An 18512-nucleotide genomic window follows, 5' to 3' on the forward strand; every position below is an offset into this window, starting at 1 on the left:
ACCTTCTCACACAAGTCGTCCCAAGTCGTGCCTCCAATCATAATGTCGTCGATGTACGAGCGACGGCCTAAAACGGAATGCATTCCCGGCCGTTCGGGCTCGCCTCCTTCGAAAACGTCCCGCGCGGCATTGTCGGGCGACAATCGTAAGAAACCGTAGAGCGCGTTGTCGATCAAGCGTTGGTAAATCTGAGGGGCGTTGCACAAACCGAAAGGCATGCGCAGCCATTCGAAGAGACCAAATGGGGTGCTGGGGGCCGAAATGAGTCGAGCACGATCTGTCATGGGAACGATCCAGAACCCGCTGGCCATGTCCAAGGAGCAATACCACAGATACTTGTCGAGGTCTTCCAGCAAGTCGTTCACCAGCGGCATCGGGAATACCATCAGCTGCGTGAGGCCGTTCACCAACCTGTAGTTGATACAGAGTCGGATGTCGACCCCATTCTTCTTAACCATCACCACGATGGGTGATGCTCAGGGTGACGTCGACGGTTGGATCATGCCTGCACTAAGGAGGCCTTTGATGAGATCGGCCACCTTCTCCTTGAACTGTGGCGGTATTTTTCTGACGCGTTGAGCGACGGGCTTCGCGTCTCCAACATCGATGTCACAGACGACTCCGACGGCTGCGGGCGGTAACGCTTTACCCTTCCCGATTAGCCACTTCCGCCGCTTCCAGATGATCCGACGCAGGCGTTCTCCTTCGCGGGCAGCTGCTTCTGGATCAACGTTGGTCGGCTGACCGACCTTGAGGTTTTCGATCTTCACCTCAGCGGTCAGCGAGAGATCGGCAAGACTGCCATCTCTGCCTCCAGGTCTTCCGCGAAGAGGTCGGAGCCTTCATGGATGAGGACTGCGTCCTCTTCCGCTTCAACCAGGCCATCCATCTCAAAGTCTGAGACGCGAGTCCCCTGGGCTGCTTCGACGTGCTTCTCGATCTTGGGTCGATTCTCTGTCGCTTCACTCTGAGTGGTCACAATCGCGGCGATCACGGGCAGCGCGTCTGGACACTCTCCTTCAGGGCTGGCAGACCGTCCCCCATCTCGACGCAGGATTTTCTGCGGGGTTTGGTATGTCGGGCGTTCCGTCATGGGAACGTTGGATTCCTCCCCAACCTAGACATCGTCAGCGTCGCAGGTAGCGCTGTACACCAGGTTCTGCCATTCTTGGTAGCGGCGTGAACCCGGTTGAACGAAACCAAACGCGCACGGAACAGCGTCCGCGGGTGTCCACCAGCCTATTGGAGTGTGAGCGTCGAGCGTTACGCTTCGCTCCCCAATGTTCGTAACACGCAGATACAATCTCCGCCCGATCCTTCCTTTGATGAGGGTGATGACCCACGACTTCCTCGAGTTACCCAGAGCAGCAGTGCGACTCGGTCGGGTCTCAGCGGGACGTCCTGTGTCCGTCCTGGGTCGATCCTTAGTGGCGACGCGGCGGATATTGTGTGCATCTTGGCGCCATACAGGGATCGCCTCCCGATTAGCTGAATGCGGACTTCATCCGGCAGGCAGGCGGTCCCATCCCCCGTGTCGATACGTACTCCAGCTGGGACCATGAAGTTCATCCCCAGTATCGCGTGTTGGCCTACTAAATCCCCCACCCAGAGGTCCATGAAGTACACCAAGTTCCCCGCCAAGGTGATCTTTACTCTCGTTCTTCCGATCATGTAGTACGTCTCATCGTGGATTCCAACGCAAGTTTGTGTCACATCTGTGTCGATCAGGCAGCCTACATCACGAGCAAAGGTGGAGTCCATGATGGACAGCTCGGCACCTGTATCGAGCAGCAACACTCCGCGACGGTTGTTTAGCTTCCCGTGAATCTTGGCTTGTTTGTACCACTTCTACGGCGCGTAATGTTTCGAGTACTCACGCCGCTCTCCCGGTTGCAAGTCAATTGCGTCCAGAAGGGGTTCTCGTGCATTCTCGTCCGCGTACCTAAGGGTCGTGACTTGAGGAGCACGCTCACGCGTGGTACGTACCCGTTTGGATTCACATGTATTATCGTTGGAGGCAGCCGAGCTTTCACTAACCACCTTTCGCGTCTTCTTGGTCACGAATGCATAGACTAAAACGGATCGCTCGTCTCGTACTGGTTTCCGACCCAGCGAGCGATCTAGTTTAACATCTTTTCAGCTGTCGGTGGAAGCATCCCTGCGTGTTTCTGCGGATCATACCATTGACGAAGCTGGTTGAAGAATTCTTCCATTGGGCATCCACCTATGTCGTGCATGTCTCCACAGGCCTTACACGCGCGCAGACAGCGGTCCGTCGGGTGACGGCCACCACATTTCTGGCACGTCAGCAAACTCCAGCAATCTCCCTCCAAGTGTCGACGTGAGCTACAATGTCGGCATTGGGGGGCGGTCGCGTCCCGCGTCGTCTATTCCAGCGTCGCGACGCGCGGGTTCCCCCGGCGGCATATGGCCGGCCACAAACATTTTTGCCCGGTCATCCTCATCCCGATCCTGGTCGTACAACTGGTTCTCGCTGTCACAACTTTCTCGCCCCGAGTCGTAGCCGTCTGTCGCGGCATGGATCGCGTGCACCGCCCGCGGGGGTGGCGCCGGCGAGACTGGTGCCTTCTGTCGGAACTTGTTTGACCCGAAGAGTGCCTTCTTCTGATGAGCGAGCCCTTGTCGAGCCCGCAGTTTCTTCTCCAGGGCATCCGCGTCTGGGACTTCCATGAGCGTGAGACGGGATGCCAACTCTTGTTCCTGGGCCCAAGGGTGTTGATGACTAGCTCCACGTCCTCCCGTTTCTCCTCGGCTGTTCCGTCCGCATAGGGGATTTTGGCCCGCACGGCCGCCACGTTGAGCCTGTACAAGTACTCCAGCGGAGTTTCGTCGGGGTGCTTCGATGCATGGTAGTAGCGACTTACCATGGACACGCCTTTGCCGCAGTACTGGATCCTGAACGGTTCCGTGAGGTCAGTCCATGACTTCCGGACGTTCTTGGATAGCTGCAAGTACCGCTGGCGGGTGGGGCATGCCATCAAGTCTCCGAACAGCGCACACACTTCTTCTCCCGTCATTCCGTCGCGACGCGACGCGGACTTTACCCGGTTGAACCATGCTCCAGCTTTCTCTTCGCTGGCGTCTCGGCCGTTGAATTCCTTGAGTTCAGGAAACGCCGAGAGACGTACTCGGGTGAGACCCGTTCCGGCCGTCGCGTTTGAGACCGCGGCCGCAGTTCTCGGCGTCCCGGTTTCCTGATCGAACAAGTCTTCCGGATCCTCGTCTTGATCGCGCGCCTGGCGCTTGGACCTGGGCGTCGATCGTGAACTCACGGATTCCATGGCAACTTCCGCCGGTTCTCGCGAGGTCGTCGCTTGTGGCATCGTCCTGACAGTCGGTGCCGGCTCGGTACGAGTTGGCACACTCGTGGTGCGCATCATCGTCGACCGCATCAGTCGGATGATCGCGTCTTCCAATGCTTTAGGGATCACGTTCTCTTCAGGGGGCGGGGTCTCCGTCCGCGTCGGTGCAGCTGTCAGTTGCATGATTCGCGGCGGACGACCTGGCATCGGCATTCGCTTTGGGGACTCGATGCTGCTGTCCGAGCCCACACTCGACTGGTATTGGGGTCGCGGCAGAGGCGGTGGAACCACCCCCGGATCGGCGCGGGGCGGTTTAGCCTCGCGTTTGACCATCCCGACTAACCAAGCCAAGGGGACCATCATAGCTTTGATCGAGTCCTTCCAGGACGCCAGCTCCCAGTCGAACACTCTCTCCATTTCGAACGCACCCAGCACGAAGCCCGACTCACGAAGCATACCGAAGAGCGCGTGCACTGCCATCCGCACGTCCGTGATGCTCTCCCAGTCCGGTTCTTGGATCGGTCCGGTGAGCTCGTTGATCGGACGAAGCTCAGAATCGGGTCGCGTTCTAGCAGGCGAGCTAACTGTGCCTTGCGTAAGACATAGTCCAGTTCCTCCTCCGTGTATTGGCGTCTCGCGTTCTTGCCTCCCGTCTTGGGCAGCTTCTCGTCGGCGGATTCTGGCGCGCGCAGCTTCTTCTTCGTCTTGGGCTTGCGCTTGGCGGCGGCCTTGGTGGTGGGTGGGTTTTGGTCTTCCGCCTTCTCAGGCTTCAGACCGGTCGGACCTCGGCGTGAACCGAGGTCCGGGGTGGCTCCGTGGGGAGCCACATCGGGAACGGCAAACTGTTCATCGTAGCCCTCGTGTTCGTCGCTGGCACCATGGCCTGTCGTGAAGGTTCCCTCCGAGCTACACAACGCGTCCGGTCTCTCTTGCTCACTTGCCGTCGACGACCTTCCAATCGACGGCGCATCCACTCCAGGTTCTTGCTTGATCGTTACTCCGTCTTCCGGGGTAGTACTCCCGGGTCGCGGCACCATTGTGGAGTAGCGCCCTCACAGAAATCTGCAAAGTCGTCCTCGCACAAACCCGTCGCGTCCGTTGTCGGTGGGCGCGTCGGATATTTCCCCGGGACTTGAGTAGCGTATCTCAGCATAGGGTAACGAGTAGCTCAAGCTTGGAGCGTGAAGTCTTCCTTACTGGGACGGTCTTGTCCTTGATCCGTCTTTTCTCCTTTCTTGACCTTGAACACGTGCAGTTATCGGTGCGTCGCGTCCTTGGGGTGCGTGGCGTTATCGGGCCGACGCGGTCTTGTGCGGCGTTATCGGGACCGGCACGGGTCTTCGCCTTCAGCGACGCGGTATCGGGCGTGCTTGAGCGGTATCGTTTAACGTGTCCCTCCTGTTGGGCACGGGTCTGAGGGTGAGTACACCGACGACCGAGGGACGGGTGGCCGCGTTATCGGGGCGGCTCTGCTTGCCGGCACTCGGAAGCCTTGGACCGAAAGGGAGAAATCCACTTGAGCGGCACAAAGAAGATTCGGGACTGAGCCTTACACCTATCCTATGCTACCGACTGACTACTTGAAGATTGCTAAGCTACGGTTCCATGCCTAACCCTACTTCGATGACGCATACTCTGATTTATGATGCTTGATCTCTGAGACGGGGTCCTCCAGACCGCGTCTCCGGAGCTCCTAGGACGGGAGTCGTCCCAGACCTGAGACGGGGACATTCAAGCGGGGTGTCACTAAAGTGAGGTCGTCCTAGAGCCCTGAATGACGGCTCCGACCCAGACTTGGCATCTGAGGCGTCTTTCACCCCTTTCCGCAGAAGAATCCGTACAGATCGCGTTCCTTCACTCTGGGCAACGGTCCACTGGCGCGCCTCGCTCGTCACTTCTCGTCTCGCAGTCCGCTTCACTACACTAACACCAAGAGTTCGCTCAAGTGCTACGAGTGCGGTGCGACGGGTCTCATCGCTGATTTCTGCCGCGCTTACTTGCAGGGCGACAAGAACGGTGAGTTTGGTAAAGGCACGGCACTTAACGCAGAAGGCGAGGAAGAGAGCGAGGGCGATGAGGACGACCAATGAAGGGCTGGCGTCAGGTGGTGCCCTATCCTGTAGGACTCGGGCGCGTCTCACCATCTGACGGGCCGACTGGAAAACATCGTGGCCACCAGCACGAGCCCCGCGCTCGCGATTAAGGTTGCTGACGGTCGCACGGTTGTCTCTCAAGTCAAGGGAAGGATGAAGATCCAGGCGATAGTAGACGATGGAAAAGGAGGAGTCTCCGCGCGGGAGTTCGTGCTTGAAAATGTATACTACGTGCCAAAATTTCCCAAGACATTGCTTTCAATCTCGACCCTGGTTCGTACTGGACATGACGTGGAGTTTACACCTCGCGGATGCACGGTTTTTCGAGGAAACCGTAGGCGTGTGGGGTGCATTTCGCGCGTAGATGACGGAGTGTATCCTGTGCTCACTCCGGAGAGCTTGCTGGGATCAGCCAGCGTCGCCATGTCGTCGGCGTTTGCAGTGCTGGGTCGCGAACTCGAGACTTGGCATCGGCGCATGGGGCACATGAACTACAAGACGCTCAAGTGGATGGCCGCAAACAAGATCATTAGAGGAATGAACATCCAGCCTTGAGCAAAGCCTCCTGCGTGTGTAGTGTGCGCACTCACCAAGGCTCTGCAACACGCGCCGCCGGCGGAGCGAACGAGCAGCGACGAGTTTCAGGATGGCGTCACGCACGCGGACCTCAGTGGACCACTGACGAAGACGCGTGGCGGACACCGGTACTTCATGGTGGTGATCTGGTGTGGCTTCCTCCAAGTGTATCTGCTCAAGAAGAAGAGCGAGGCAACGCCAAAAGTCCGAGCATTCTTGAAGCTAATCGAGCGCCAGGCCGAAGTCCCTGCAACCTACATCAAGGTCATAAGGACAGACGGCGGTACGGAGTTCTTCAACAAGGATTTTCGTCGGCTAGTCCAGAGAGAAGGCCTGTGGCAAGAACACACGACGCGCTACAGTTCCTTCCAGAACGGCGTCGATGAATGGACTATCCGGTCTGTCACGGAAATGGCGTCTGCCATTCTCACAGACTCGGGCTTGCTACATCAGATGTGGGAGATGCACTGAAGCATGCAGCGTTCCTGTGCAACAGGATCCCTCACTGAGGGGAGGCCATGAGTCCATTCGAGAAAAAATTCAAGAGAAAACCGGACGTCAGCAAGGTGCCAATATTAGGACAAGCTTTGTCAGTTCGCGTTCCAGATGATATTCGGATCAAGTACCAGCGGTTCTCCAACAAGCGTGGCCAGCTTGGTGTATTCGTAGGTTGCACTGATGAAGTAAAGGGATACCAGGTCTATTTACCAGGCCCAGGTCACCCAGTTTTTGAGGCTCACATGGCCAAATTGATCGATCGGGTGTACCACGAGCTGGAGGACGTTGGTGACGACGACCCAGATGACTTTGCCCCAGACAGCGGTGACGAACGTGACGACCAAGATCAGCAAGAAAGTGATCAAGACAGTGAGGCTCCGCAGGAGTCGCAGTCTACAGCCAAGCGCCGATCTCGTCGCATAGCGGCCCAAACGTCCTTCGCTGCTGTCGCTTTCGTGGTTCTGGGGGAGGTTCTCGGTGAACCTCTTAATCTTCGTGAGGCTCAAAGATCACCTCAGTGGGCCGAGTGGCGTCAAGCCATCGAGAACGAAGTCAAGGCCCTGTTCGAGAATGGTACATTTGAGTGGGTGGATTTGCCTCCCGATGCGTCAGTACTTGATCACACACTTCAGTTTCGCGTGAAAACTGGTGCAAATGGAGAGGTCATTCAGTTCAAAGCCAGGCTGTGCGCCCGTGGCGATCGGCAGCAGTACATGCTCGACTTTCTGGACACCTACGCGCCTGTGGCAGCCCTGACGACCGTGTGCATCTTCTTCGTGATCGTCGCCAAGCTGGGACTTGTGGTTCGTCAAGCCGACGTGCCGGCAGCGGACGTCAAGACGGATCTCCTGGAGGAAATCTACATGCGCCCAGTCCCTGGATTCGGAACGCCAGAGCAACGTGGAAAGGTGTGGAGGCTTCGAAAAGCCCTGTACGGGCTCCGACAGGCAGGCCGCGATTGGAACAAAGCAATCGATGCGTTTCTCAAGAAATATGGGCTGGTGCCCACGGAATCTGATCCCTGCTTATATTTCATGTACATTGATGACTCACTTCTCTTGGTGTGTCTGTATGTAGACGACTTGCTAGTGGCGCATGCCAACGAGGAGCAAGTGTTGCACCTAATGGTGGTACTCAGTCTCAAGTTCGACGTGAAGGACATGGGTACACCCAGTCAATTCCTCGGCATGCGAGTCGAGCGTTCAAGCCCGTCGATTGTGTTGCTATCGCAAGCCTCGTACGTGGACGAGGTGCTGCACCGCTTTGCGATGGACGAGGCGCGACCCGCCAAGACGCCAATGGTCCCAGGCACCCGGCTGGACTTGATGGACAATGTGGTTCCAGAAGATGAAGCCGTCGTGGTGAAGAGAATGCCGTATCGGGAAGCCGTTGGAGCGCTTCTTTATCTGGCTCGAGTGACAAGGCCAAATACCTGCTTCGCAGTTGGACAGCTTGCAAGACATAATGCACATCCGAGGAAGGTCGCTTGGGATGCGGCGAAGTACCGCATGAGATACTTGGCTGGCACGAGAAATATGCAGCTGACATTGGAGCCTACCGGTGACGACATCACCGTAGCCTCCGATGCTAACTGGGCGAATGACCAGGACCGGAAGTCAATTTCGGGCCGTGTCGTGTTTCTCTTCGGGTGCCCTGTTGCATGGGCTAGCAAGAAACAGACTGTTGTGACGAAGTCGAGTACTGCTGCTGAGTATGTGGCTGCAGATGACGCCATTGAAGATGCCGAGCTGATGCAGTTGATCGTCGAGCAAGTACTCCGGAAGAAGGTACCGCTTGTGTTTGCCATGGACAGCCAACCTGCCATCGCTCGCCTCAAGCGCCAAGGACTCAACGAGACATCTAAGACCGTAGATGTGAAGTTCAAGGCGGCAAAGAGCCTACTTCAGGAGGGGAAGATCGCCGTGCACTACACGCCGACGGGCGACATGCCGGCAAACCTCTTGACGAAAGCTCTCGTCCCCGGACAGCACTCTCGCAAGTGTAGCCTGTGTGGCCTTTCGAGCGCCGAGTAAACGTACTCGTGCGCTGCTTGTGGGGGATGTGTTATTCGCGGCTGCACGTTGGACAAGCAGCGCAACTGTGGACAGCCATCAGGTGTGGTGATCACCAGTCGCGCAAGCAACTCATCTCCCTGGACCTTTGTGGACCTCTGGGGGAGGTCCAGTCCAATGGGTTGAGTAGGAGTCTAAGCGAAGAACAGAACATTGTGAATATTGCGTCAAAGCACTCACCCCGTGTCGTGGAACTTACAGTTGTCGAATGTATTGTTTTAGAGATGGCTCGATAGCGCACAGGCCGCTTCCTCTTGCATCCATGAACACGTGATATTGTGGATCGTACCGCTCGGCGAAATGAAAAACGGGTATGGCGTTAAACCGCAATGGATGTTGAAGAACTCCGGTAAACCAACAGAGGTCTTCGAGTACTGGGGTTGGCAATGAAATTTGACCGTATTTTGGGCAGCGAGACGCTGCGTCTTGCAAGGTTTGTATGAACACGCGAGCTGGTGGAAAACAGCTTACCACGTGGCGGAGACTTCCGCTCACCCTAAGCATTTGGGTTCGAGTAGCGATCTTAGTCGACAGAAGTTGATGGACTCGGTGGGAAGCCTTTGCGAGTGTTTGAGCGGGCACTGACACCGATGCTGATTTTGTGTCCCAGAAGAGCCCGAGCGCTTTGAACTTGGTAGACCAAGTGGTGAATTTCTTCTCATTAATTGCGGTAGGTCCTAGCACAGTGGCCATCGCACGGTTTAACCACATATTTGCGTCGAAACACATTGTTTCGGTGTCGACCTCAATACATGTGTGGTCGTCGCAACACGCATTACCGGTGAATTGGCGACCGAGCATGTTTCCATGTTCATAGAGTGTGTTGATGATGACGCCTGCGATCGAATAAAAGATAGTGGCCCGCACCATCCGAACCCGCACGACAGGTCGATGATGAGGAATTCTTCGAATACGAAAGCGAACATGTGAACCGAGTCGGCATGTACTGGGATGTGGCGGAAATCGCCCGAAACATCCCCGAGCATCATTTGAACGTATTCTCCGATACGAGAGGACGTCAGTTGATGAATCCGCCTTGCAATATCACGCGGCGGATTGTACGAGATCGAAGGGAAATTGGGTAGTCGTTAACGGAGTGACCACGAGGGATTGAGTAGTCGTTAATTGGACGAATCTCACCGGTTGCGGATCCAGTTTTCTCGACCGCTCCATGAGGGCTTATGAAAAATTATGGCCACTGCTCTAGTATGTATGCTAGCGTCAACAATCAGATATCGGTCGTCGCGTTGACTGACACGCATGTGACGTCGGATTTGTTTTGACATTGACTGGATACCAGAGTGATTCGAGGGGCGAGAAGACTGTCTAGGAGGAAGCCCGGTGGTCCACCGGGGCCTTACTCCGTAGCGCACGAACTTATTCCATTCGCTGACGATCGGCGCGAGCGCCGTGTCCACCGGTGCTGCGAGCTCGGGCAAGTCCTTGTTGGGCCTTAGGTCTGTCGCGGCCTCCAAACCAACGCTCCCAGAAGCTATCCGACATCGTTCGGGTACTCAGAGGTCCAGAATTGTACATGATCCGCGTCAACATCGTCCTCCAGGCCTTCTCGACGCGGAGGTAGCTGTAGTCTTATCTCGTTGTTTTTATTATTTTCCCGGACAATGGCTTGGTTTGCGACCTGAACACGCTGTAATGTGAACATGAAATTGTTGTAGTTCTTTTCTTCAGAGCGAATGTATCTCAGTTGCGAGTGCTCGCTTTCGTGGCTGATGTCGGACAGTCATAACTCGGCGAACGGAGTCCCAAGGCCACCCCAGCGTTTCAAAATGAGGGTTTTTACTTCTCTGTCAGCGACTCTGGCCGGAAATGAGAATTTGAGCACTTTGTGAATACACAACACGTCTTGGACAGGTACTTCAGGTACATTTTGCGACCGTCCTCCCCGAGCGGCAACGCGAGCAGACGTCGGGCGGGATACGGCTAGAGATTGAAGGGCGGTGGGAACGATTTCGGTCATTGTCGGGATTGCGAAATCGTGTTGAACTTGACGCTTGTTTCCAGGATCGTCTTGAGTCACGGAGAGCTGCCAGTTTATCGTCGCTGCGGCTAAGCTGCGCTGAGACTTTGATTGCCTCTTCGAGCCCTGCCGAGATGATGATGTTGCGGAACAAGTTGAATTTCCCGTTGACCCAAACGGCAAGAAGGCGCTCCATTGTCGGGTTATAGCGAGCATGATCAGCGTATTGGATGACGAAATCTTTCGCGATTGAGATAAACTCTACCGTCTCGCTGTTGTAAAAGTGTTGACTAAACTTGTGAAGCGTTTTTAACGCGCTTATTAAGTCGGCGTAGCTGGTCACTTTTGGGGGTGTTGGGTATCCGTTCTTGGCCAAGAAATCCCAGAGGTTGACTCCCTTCTCACTACTGATGACCTCCTCGTCCCATAGTGTTCTTCTGCAGTGCATAATCGACAATCCGAGATCAAATACGAAGGAGTGCAGCCCTCGCAGCACGGCGGACGTCGCAAGGAATCAACGTGTGGTGACTGCTGGACTGATTGAAGTAATGTCTGAGGAACCATACCTTTGTGACGATGACGAACAATAGCAGCCTGAATATGTCGGTCAGCTGGAGACGGGTGGAATAGGATCCCCCGTTGGGTGCAAGATCGACGGTCGGAGGGGGCGGCGCTGCTTTCGGAGCTAGTGTCGTCGCCATTGAATCGCCTGCGCTTGAGCAATGGGGCATTCATCTGCCGTACTTCTCGGATATCTTCTTCGTCGGAGCTTGGGTCACTACCGTTGTCAGAGCTATCAAGGTTTGGCTGTTGAGAGGCAGCTTGCGCGGCGCTGCGGCGCCAGCGGGGGGGGGGGGGGGGGGGGGGGGGGGGGGGGGGGGGGGGGTCGTGATTTGATCGGCGGATATTAGCATGGCTTACTGGATCGCTCAATGTTGGTGCCGTGTCGGTATATAAGACCTTAGGTCTGTTGGCGCGGGAAGCGGTAGAGAAGTCTACTATGTGCTAACGACGGACGTGAACAAGCTGAAGTGAGGCTGGCTTCACTAAGGGGGCTATATCTGTAGGCGAAAAAGGGGTAGAGAGGCTTTTCATCACGGCAGCTGGAATACCTGATCTCTTCTTGCGGCAAGTTGCAATTAGCGCGTCCTGTTGGTGACGGAGTTCTGTTGCGCTTAATGCGGTGAAGTTAACGCCTTGACCGGGTCGTAATGCGTAATTTAACGCATCGACTTTGATCACCGACTGACCGTTCGTTAGCGAAAACGCGTGAGTCCATCCGTCGAGGTATCGGAGAGTATGAGAAATATGTTGCGACCTCTCACATTGGCTGCGTACGACAATACCTAATGAACCCACAGCCCAGTGGGCTCCGCCCCGGCCCAGACAAGATCATTCCGCATTTCGCCGAGTAGAGAGCAGAGCTAACCACAACAATAAAGCCAGCCTTTACTCACGCATATCAAAGTCTCGACTGTCTGTGAGCTTAGAACAAGTACAGATTCTCATGGTTATGAGCCCAAACCAAGGAGGGCTGGGCAGCCATCATGTTGATACTGCTCGGTACCTGAGATTCGATGGGAAGAATTTCCTCGCGTACAAGGAGGGACTGAAGGCGGCGTTGAAGGCTCGCAAGTGCTGGAAGATCCTCGTCGGAGAGGAGACCAAGACTGAGCGGGATGGATCCCAGGAGGCGGCGAGACGACGAAAGAAGTGGAAGACGAAGGTGGTGCTTCTCAACGACATTCTCACCAACACACTTGACGACGGGACTCGCGTGCGTTTGGCGCATTTGGAGAAGCCACAGGCCAAGTGGAGCGCATTGGTAGAAGACTTTGAGAAGAAATCGTTCGCTGTAGCTCTGTTCAAGCGTCGTGAGCTGTTGAATGTGGAATTTGATGGAGATAATGAATCCATTCGTGATTACATTCATCGTGTAGAGGCTATTCGTCAGGAGTTGACTCTCATGGGTGAAAACGTATCCGATCGTGAGGTGATTACTGCTTTACTGACTGGTCTTGGTGACAAATATGAAAGTATGGTTGAGACCTTTGACAATCTCGACGATTACACCTTGCAGCAAGTGAAGGTGAAATTGACCAGCCGAGAAGAACGGATGAAGCAGGCAAAGTCGGTATCAGAAGCGCGGGCGAGGAAAAATGCTCAACCTCAGTCTGCGGCTGGATACACGCCTGCACCACAGCAGCCCCACGGCGAGAGTGCTTTCTATGCCCAAGGTAAAAAGCGGCGTTCCGGTGGTGGTGGAGACCGATGTGGACAACAGAAACGGAGACGAACAAATATTCAGTGCTGGAATTGCGGTAAGTGGGGGCACTTTGAGCGCGATTGCACTGCACCGAAGAGTGACCAATCGAAGAAAGCCAAGAAAGGCAAGGGCAAGCAGGCTACCAAGGGACAACGCAATGACGACACCCATGACGGCGTACCGGGACACTACAACCCTTACGAGGAGAAGTCCAAAGGCAAGCCAGTCCACATGATCGAGGTGGTGAAGAGTTATGATGAGCTTTGCTATACTAATGAATTGTCGACGATTGAGTCTGCTGATGGATTGTGTTTGCCGTTCGTGTTGGATAATGCATCAAGCGTAAATGTATGTGGATGCCGCGATGCATTCATTTCGATGACCGAAGACACAGTAACGGTGATGAAGTGGGTGGAGAAATCTACTACGCTGAAGCCGAAGTTCAAGGGTTTGGTCAGATTGGTAATGACTGATGCCATTACAAGGATGAAGGTTCCAATCACCATCGAGGCTCTGTTTGTGGACGGCGCCACGAACATCCTCTCGCAGCGGCTGATGTACGTGCACCACGGGTTCAAATCCCAAACAAGTGACGATCAAGAATCGATCACTTTGACAAATTCTACGATGAAATACACGTGGAAATTTGGAATTGTGAATGGTTTGTATCAGTCAGTTGTGGAGATTCCGCGGTCATGCAAAGTGATGTCGGTGCTGCAGATTTCTACGAGTACGCCCTCCTCCTCGCTAAAGCTTTGGCACCTACGTCTAGCCCATGCGAACTGGCAGGCGATAAGGGAAATGGAAACCAAGGGCTTGGTGGTGGGCATAAACTTGGGGCGTGAAGGCCAGAAGGCTAAAGGGGAGTGTTACGACTGCGATATAGCTAAAATGAAGCGCATGTCGTTTCGTAAAACAGCTCCCAAGAGGACAACGGTGCCGTTCAAGAAAGTGTACATGGATCTCGGCTTCATACAAGTACCGACCATGGAGGGGTACACTGTATACCTGCATTTGATTGATGAAGGCTCGAGATTTCAGTGGTACTATGGACAGCAGACCAAGGATGAGACTGTTGATCGCTTAAAGGATTTTCGGGATCTCATCAAGGCGAAACATCAGATGCTGGTGAGTGTGTTCCATTCCGACCAGGGCACTGAGTTTCTGAACACGACAATGGCCGAGCAATTGGCTGGTGAGTCGCTGCAAATTTTCTCGCATCCTCACACGCCAGAGGAGGCTTGTTTGATCGAGAAGGCGCACGGCACATTGTTCAAGAAAGTGAGAGCGGTCCTGTACAGCAGCGGTATGCCTAGCTTGTTGTGGGGCGAGGCCGCAGCGTACGTAATTGAAACAATAAACCGCACAAGTACAAAGGGCAACAAAGACCACTTGACCCCATATGAAAAGGTGTATGGCACGAAGCCAAGTGTGAAACACTTGCGCCCGTTTGGTTGTTTGGCTCTCAAGTTTGTGGATAAGGTTTATCGGGCTCACAAATTGTCGATGCGCGGTGCACCTACCTTGATGGTGGGTTACGCAACCAAGACGAAAGGCTATAGACTCCTCAATTTGACAAGTGGAGTGATAAGTGAGCATCGCCGACAGAATATTAAGTTCTACGAGCAAACAACGGTATCAAGCGAGTATGTTGAGAAATTATTGAACATTGTCTATCGCCAGCGGCGTCGACCTGATCTTGATAGTAACAAGTTGCCGTTTGTTCCGTTACCTGTTGTGGAGCTCCCTGATTCTGTTGAGCATAGTGATGATGACGCTGGGCACACGGAGATCGCTGTTCCAAGTGAGTTGAGCTGTGCGATGGGTGATGTGCGCGCGCAAAGGGAGGATGTGAATACTTCTGATAGCGCGGCACAGCAACCTAATGAGACGGAAGTGAGTCTAGAAGAAAAAAGACCGGCGCCAAAAAGAAAGCGTCACGTGCCTGTAGAGGTGAATAACCCGCGTCGTTCACAGCGCGCGAAGAAGAAACCTGTCCACCTGAAAGATTTCGTTGCGAGTGTGCTGAGCTCGTCTACGGCAGCAACTGCAATGATGGGACTGCATGTTCCAGTGACGTGGGATGAAATGATGGCCTCTCCCCAGTGTGCGAAGTGGCTAGAGGCCACCAAGGAGGAGTTTATAGCGCAGCTGAAGAATGGGACTTGGGTCTTCGTGCCACGACCCGAGAACGCTCATGTACTCAAAAATAAATGGATTTGGGTGCTGAAGGAGAATGAACACCGCTTGGTAAGATGCAAAGCACGACTGGTAGTTCTTGGCTGCCTACATATTGGGGATTGGAGTTTGACGACATGTTTGCTCCAGTGGTTCGTTTTGAGACACTGAGATTTGTGTTGCTCTACGCGGGGATGACGCGTGCAGTCGTGAAGCAGTATGATTTTGTCACTGCATTCCTCAATGCACCCACCGACAGGGTAATCTTCATGGAGCAGCCTCAAGGGCACGTGAAGAGGGGCTACGTGGACTGGGTATGTCTCTTGAAGAGGAGTATATATGGCCTGCGTCAGTCACCGCGGAATTGGAACAGTACTCTACACATTGCATTGGTGGAGTTCGGATTCCAGAGATGCTTTAAGGACGAGGCTCTCTACTGGATTCGTGTGGAGTCACGCCTCGTGCTCTTACCGATCTATGTAGATGACATTTTGCTAATTGGCTGTGAACAAGATGTGGAGTTCATAGCTAGAAAGTTGATGGCCCGATTTAATATGAAGGAGTTGGGTAATGTAAACTACCTGTTGGAATTGCAGATTGCGTACGACCCGGAGAGGCACGTGATCTTCCAGCAGACGAAGTACGCGCAGGACATCATGCAGAAGTTTCGCATGGATACTGCATATCCAGTGCACATTCCAATGACAACTGATGCGGTGAAGTTGCAACCAGCAACAGAAGGTGAGCACAAGCAAGATGAGTGCTTACCGTATCGCAGTCTAGTTGGGTGTCTGCAGTACTTGGTGAGTGGATCTCGTCCAGAGTTGGCGACTGCGATCCGGATTCTGAGCAAGTTTCTGGATAAGTACTCGGCGGTACACTGGAGAGCAGCCAAAAGAGTCCTTCGCTATTTGATTGGCAGTCAGGACATGGGGTTGCATTATGATTTGGTGGAAGCTAGGAAGAATGAGAAGCTCCACATTGAGGTCTATACAGATGCCAACTTTGCTTCAGAAGGGGGAGACATGAAATCTGTGAGTGGCTTTACTGTGTACTGCAATGGACAACTAATTTCGGCCAAAAGCTGGAAGCAAGACATCCTAGCAGAAAGCACATGTGAAGCAGAGTTGATAGCGGCCAACACGGGAGCCCATGATGCCGTGTGGCTGGAGCAGTTTGTGGATGAGTTGCAGTTGCCGAGAGTGGGCACTGTACTCTATTGCGACTCTAGTAGTGCCCGTGAATTGATGAAACATGCTGGCTATCGACCTCGACGTACCGGAAGTCGCTTAGTTGGTAGACGTGCATCTCGGTTACGTCCACCTTCACACGCCGTAGGGCGCGACCACGGATCCACAAGAGCTCCGCACGCAGGACGGAACCAGCCCGTAGCTCCTTCCGCGGATCGACCGCTGTGGGAGTGGGGCGCGCGCGGGCCACCAAGCCTCAGCTGGTGCCTGTGAGGTGCGGCGGCCCCGCTACCTTCGGTCAGGACCCAGCGCTGCTCTGCGACGACGTGGTGAAGCACCTGCCACCCAAGCTTCTGGAGACGCTGGTGGACGTGGTGCGCACGCTGGACCAGCTCGCGGACGGCGCAGCAGACTTCCGCCGGGACCAGCTGGGCTTCCTCAACGATAAGTCCGCGCGCTACGTGGAGCTGCTCAAGGCGGTGGCCGCGGCGGTCGCCGACTACCACGCCGACATCGTGCTGCAGGCGCTGAAGGTGCTGGACGAGAAGAGCAGGTCCAACCCGGAGTTCTTCACCAAGGCGTAGCTGGAGAAGTGCCGCGATGAGAGCGAGCAGGCCGCCGCCACAGCCAACATGCTCGAGATGCTCACGCTAGCGCTGCAGACCGGGCTGCAGGAAGAGATCGAGTGATTCCATTCTTTCTAACTGACAGCAGCACGGCAGGGAAGACATTGCTTGCACGCCCAACTTTGACGCCCTGGCTGGTGTAACCTAGAACAATCACCACTTCGTGAGGTTGGTAGGAATACTGCACACAATTTTGTGAGAGGCAAGTATCATACCTGAGCACAATCTGTCGACTCAAAGCAGTCCGTGCTCATCTAATTGAACACACCACCACCACTTATGTGTGGTTCCCTACTCACGCCAAAATGTCGATGTATGGTGCATGTGAAATATCGTGGGTCTGAGGACATCCCGACGACTGCTTAATTGAGCGTTCGCAATGGAGGTAAGTGCACGTTTCCGGGCGTTTGGAGCTGAGTCTCAGTTTCCAAGGTTCTCCTTCAGACTGCCCCATGAGTGACCTTCCAGTGATGCTACTCTGCGAACATCGCAGCAGCGCGAAGGCCGAAAAGCGCGTGCACGGACAGATCCGACTTTGCAGAACGCCAAGGTGGCACGGCGTATAGAGCGTTGCCGCATTAACCAGAGCCGTTACCGCCAAAGGCAGCGAGAATATCTACTCAATCTGGAGAAGGCCAACGCGGATCTGCGAAAGGAAATTGATGGCCTCATGCAAATACAGCAAGGAGGCCCACCTCACGCCAGCGGCAGCGGAAATGCGTTATGCTTCGTGGCCAAGGCGTTCACCTTCGTACAAACCCGCTTCCAAAATTCAGGGATTTTATCGGAATTGGTGGGTCTGAGCTTTTCCGTAGCGGCGACTCACTCGTTTAGGGGGGCAAAGCATACCTTCGCTGACAAGCCTCGCTGGAAGGTGTGGTGAGGCGGGTTATCGAACGGAGGAGAATTAGAGAATGGTAGACCTACTTAGCTGTGTGTGGAGCTCCGTTACGGCCCTTGAGTTCTGGTCGCGCGGAGATAGAAGTGGTTACAAAACTCCTTCGTCTTCCCAGGAAACCTGAACCTCCTGCGAATGTCCCCATGATCAAGTCACTTCTGGTGGAACTGAAGTTCGCTCGAGATATCGTCATGGGGAGTGCGTCCGGGGTTGGCGGTCTGGCGCAGCAGCTACACCGATACGCAACATACTTCTTGTACCCAGCAATGCACCTTAAGCGGGTGGAGGCGGCAACTCTCGGAATTCTCGCAGCTACTACGATGTTCACTGTCATAATATCGGCGGACACGTTAGACATGATGTTTCCGCACCTCGACAAGGATCGCGGCAACACGGACGCTCAAATGCCGCTGGGAAAGCGCCTTCTGGGTCGGCGGATCGGTAGAATCTCATTGTGATCATATACTGAACTGATCAGATCTACGAACAGGCTTTTTGCATAAGGCAATTGGCATCCTTGAGCATAGCTAGCGAGCTTAAAGTGCATGCACATGTAGCGTCTGAACATGTCATGGTCAGCGAATAGGTGGCAGGCAAAAAAGGTTTTATCAGGTATATGGTTGCGGTACGCTACTGTAGCCTTATGAAAGTGGTCAAGCCGCTGGGGGCCACGGATAATTCCTCCTTCGCCACCGACCCTCCTCCGCCCCCCACGCCAACGTAAACGACACTTCCGGCAGTAGTAGTAGCAGCAGCAGCACTACCACCACCACCAGCAGCAGCAGCAGCAGCAGCAGTGGTAATAGTAGTAGTA

At 54.6% G+C, this 18512-nt stretch overlaps 2 protein-coding genes across 2 annotated transcripts; both read left to right on the plus strand.

The window, feature by feature from the left end:
- Window positions 1–6732: 6732 nt before the first annotated feature.
- On the plus strand, window positions 6733–8523 carry IUM83_17616 (Integrase, catalytic core protein; the record flags this gene model as incomplete). The annotated part of the gene is made up of 1 exon (XM_067942578.1): window positions 6733–8523. One exon carries the CDS (start codon window positions 6733–6735, stop codon window positions 8521–8523), a length of 1791 nt encoding a protein of 596 aa, XP_067779915.1.
- Window positions 8524–12047: 3524 nt separating this feature from the next.
- Window positions 12048–16758, plus strand: IUM83_17617 (ABC transporter G family member 31; the record flags this gene model as incomplete). Its single annotated transcript, XM_067942579.1, has 5 exons — window positions 12048–14112; window positions 15192–15298; window positions 15395–15725; window positions 15807–15859; window positions 16477–16758. The coding sequence occupies 5 exons, from the start codon at window positions 12048–12050 to the stop codon at window positions 16756–16758; spliced, it is 2838 nt and encodes a 945-aa protein (XP_067779906.1).
- Between the last annotated feature and the right edge of the window lie 1754 nt (window positions 16759–18512).

The sequence above is a fragment of the Phytophthora cinnamomi genome (genome assembly GCF_018691715.1).
Source record: "Phytophthora cinnamomi strain GKB4 chromosome Unknown Contig131, whole genome shotgun sequence".
NCBI classification, from domain to species: Eukaryota; Oomycota; class Peronosporomycetes; order Peronosporales; family Peronosporaceae; genus Phytophthora; species Phytophthora cinnamomi.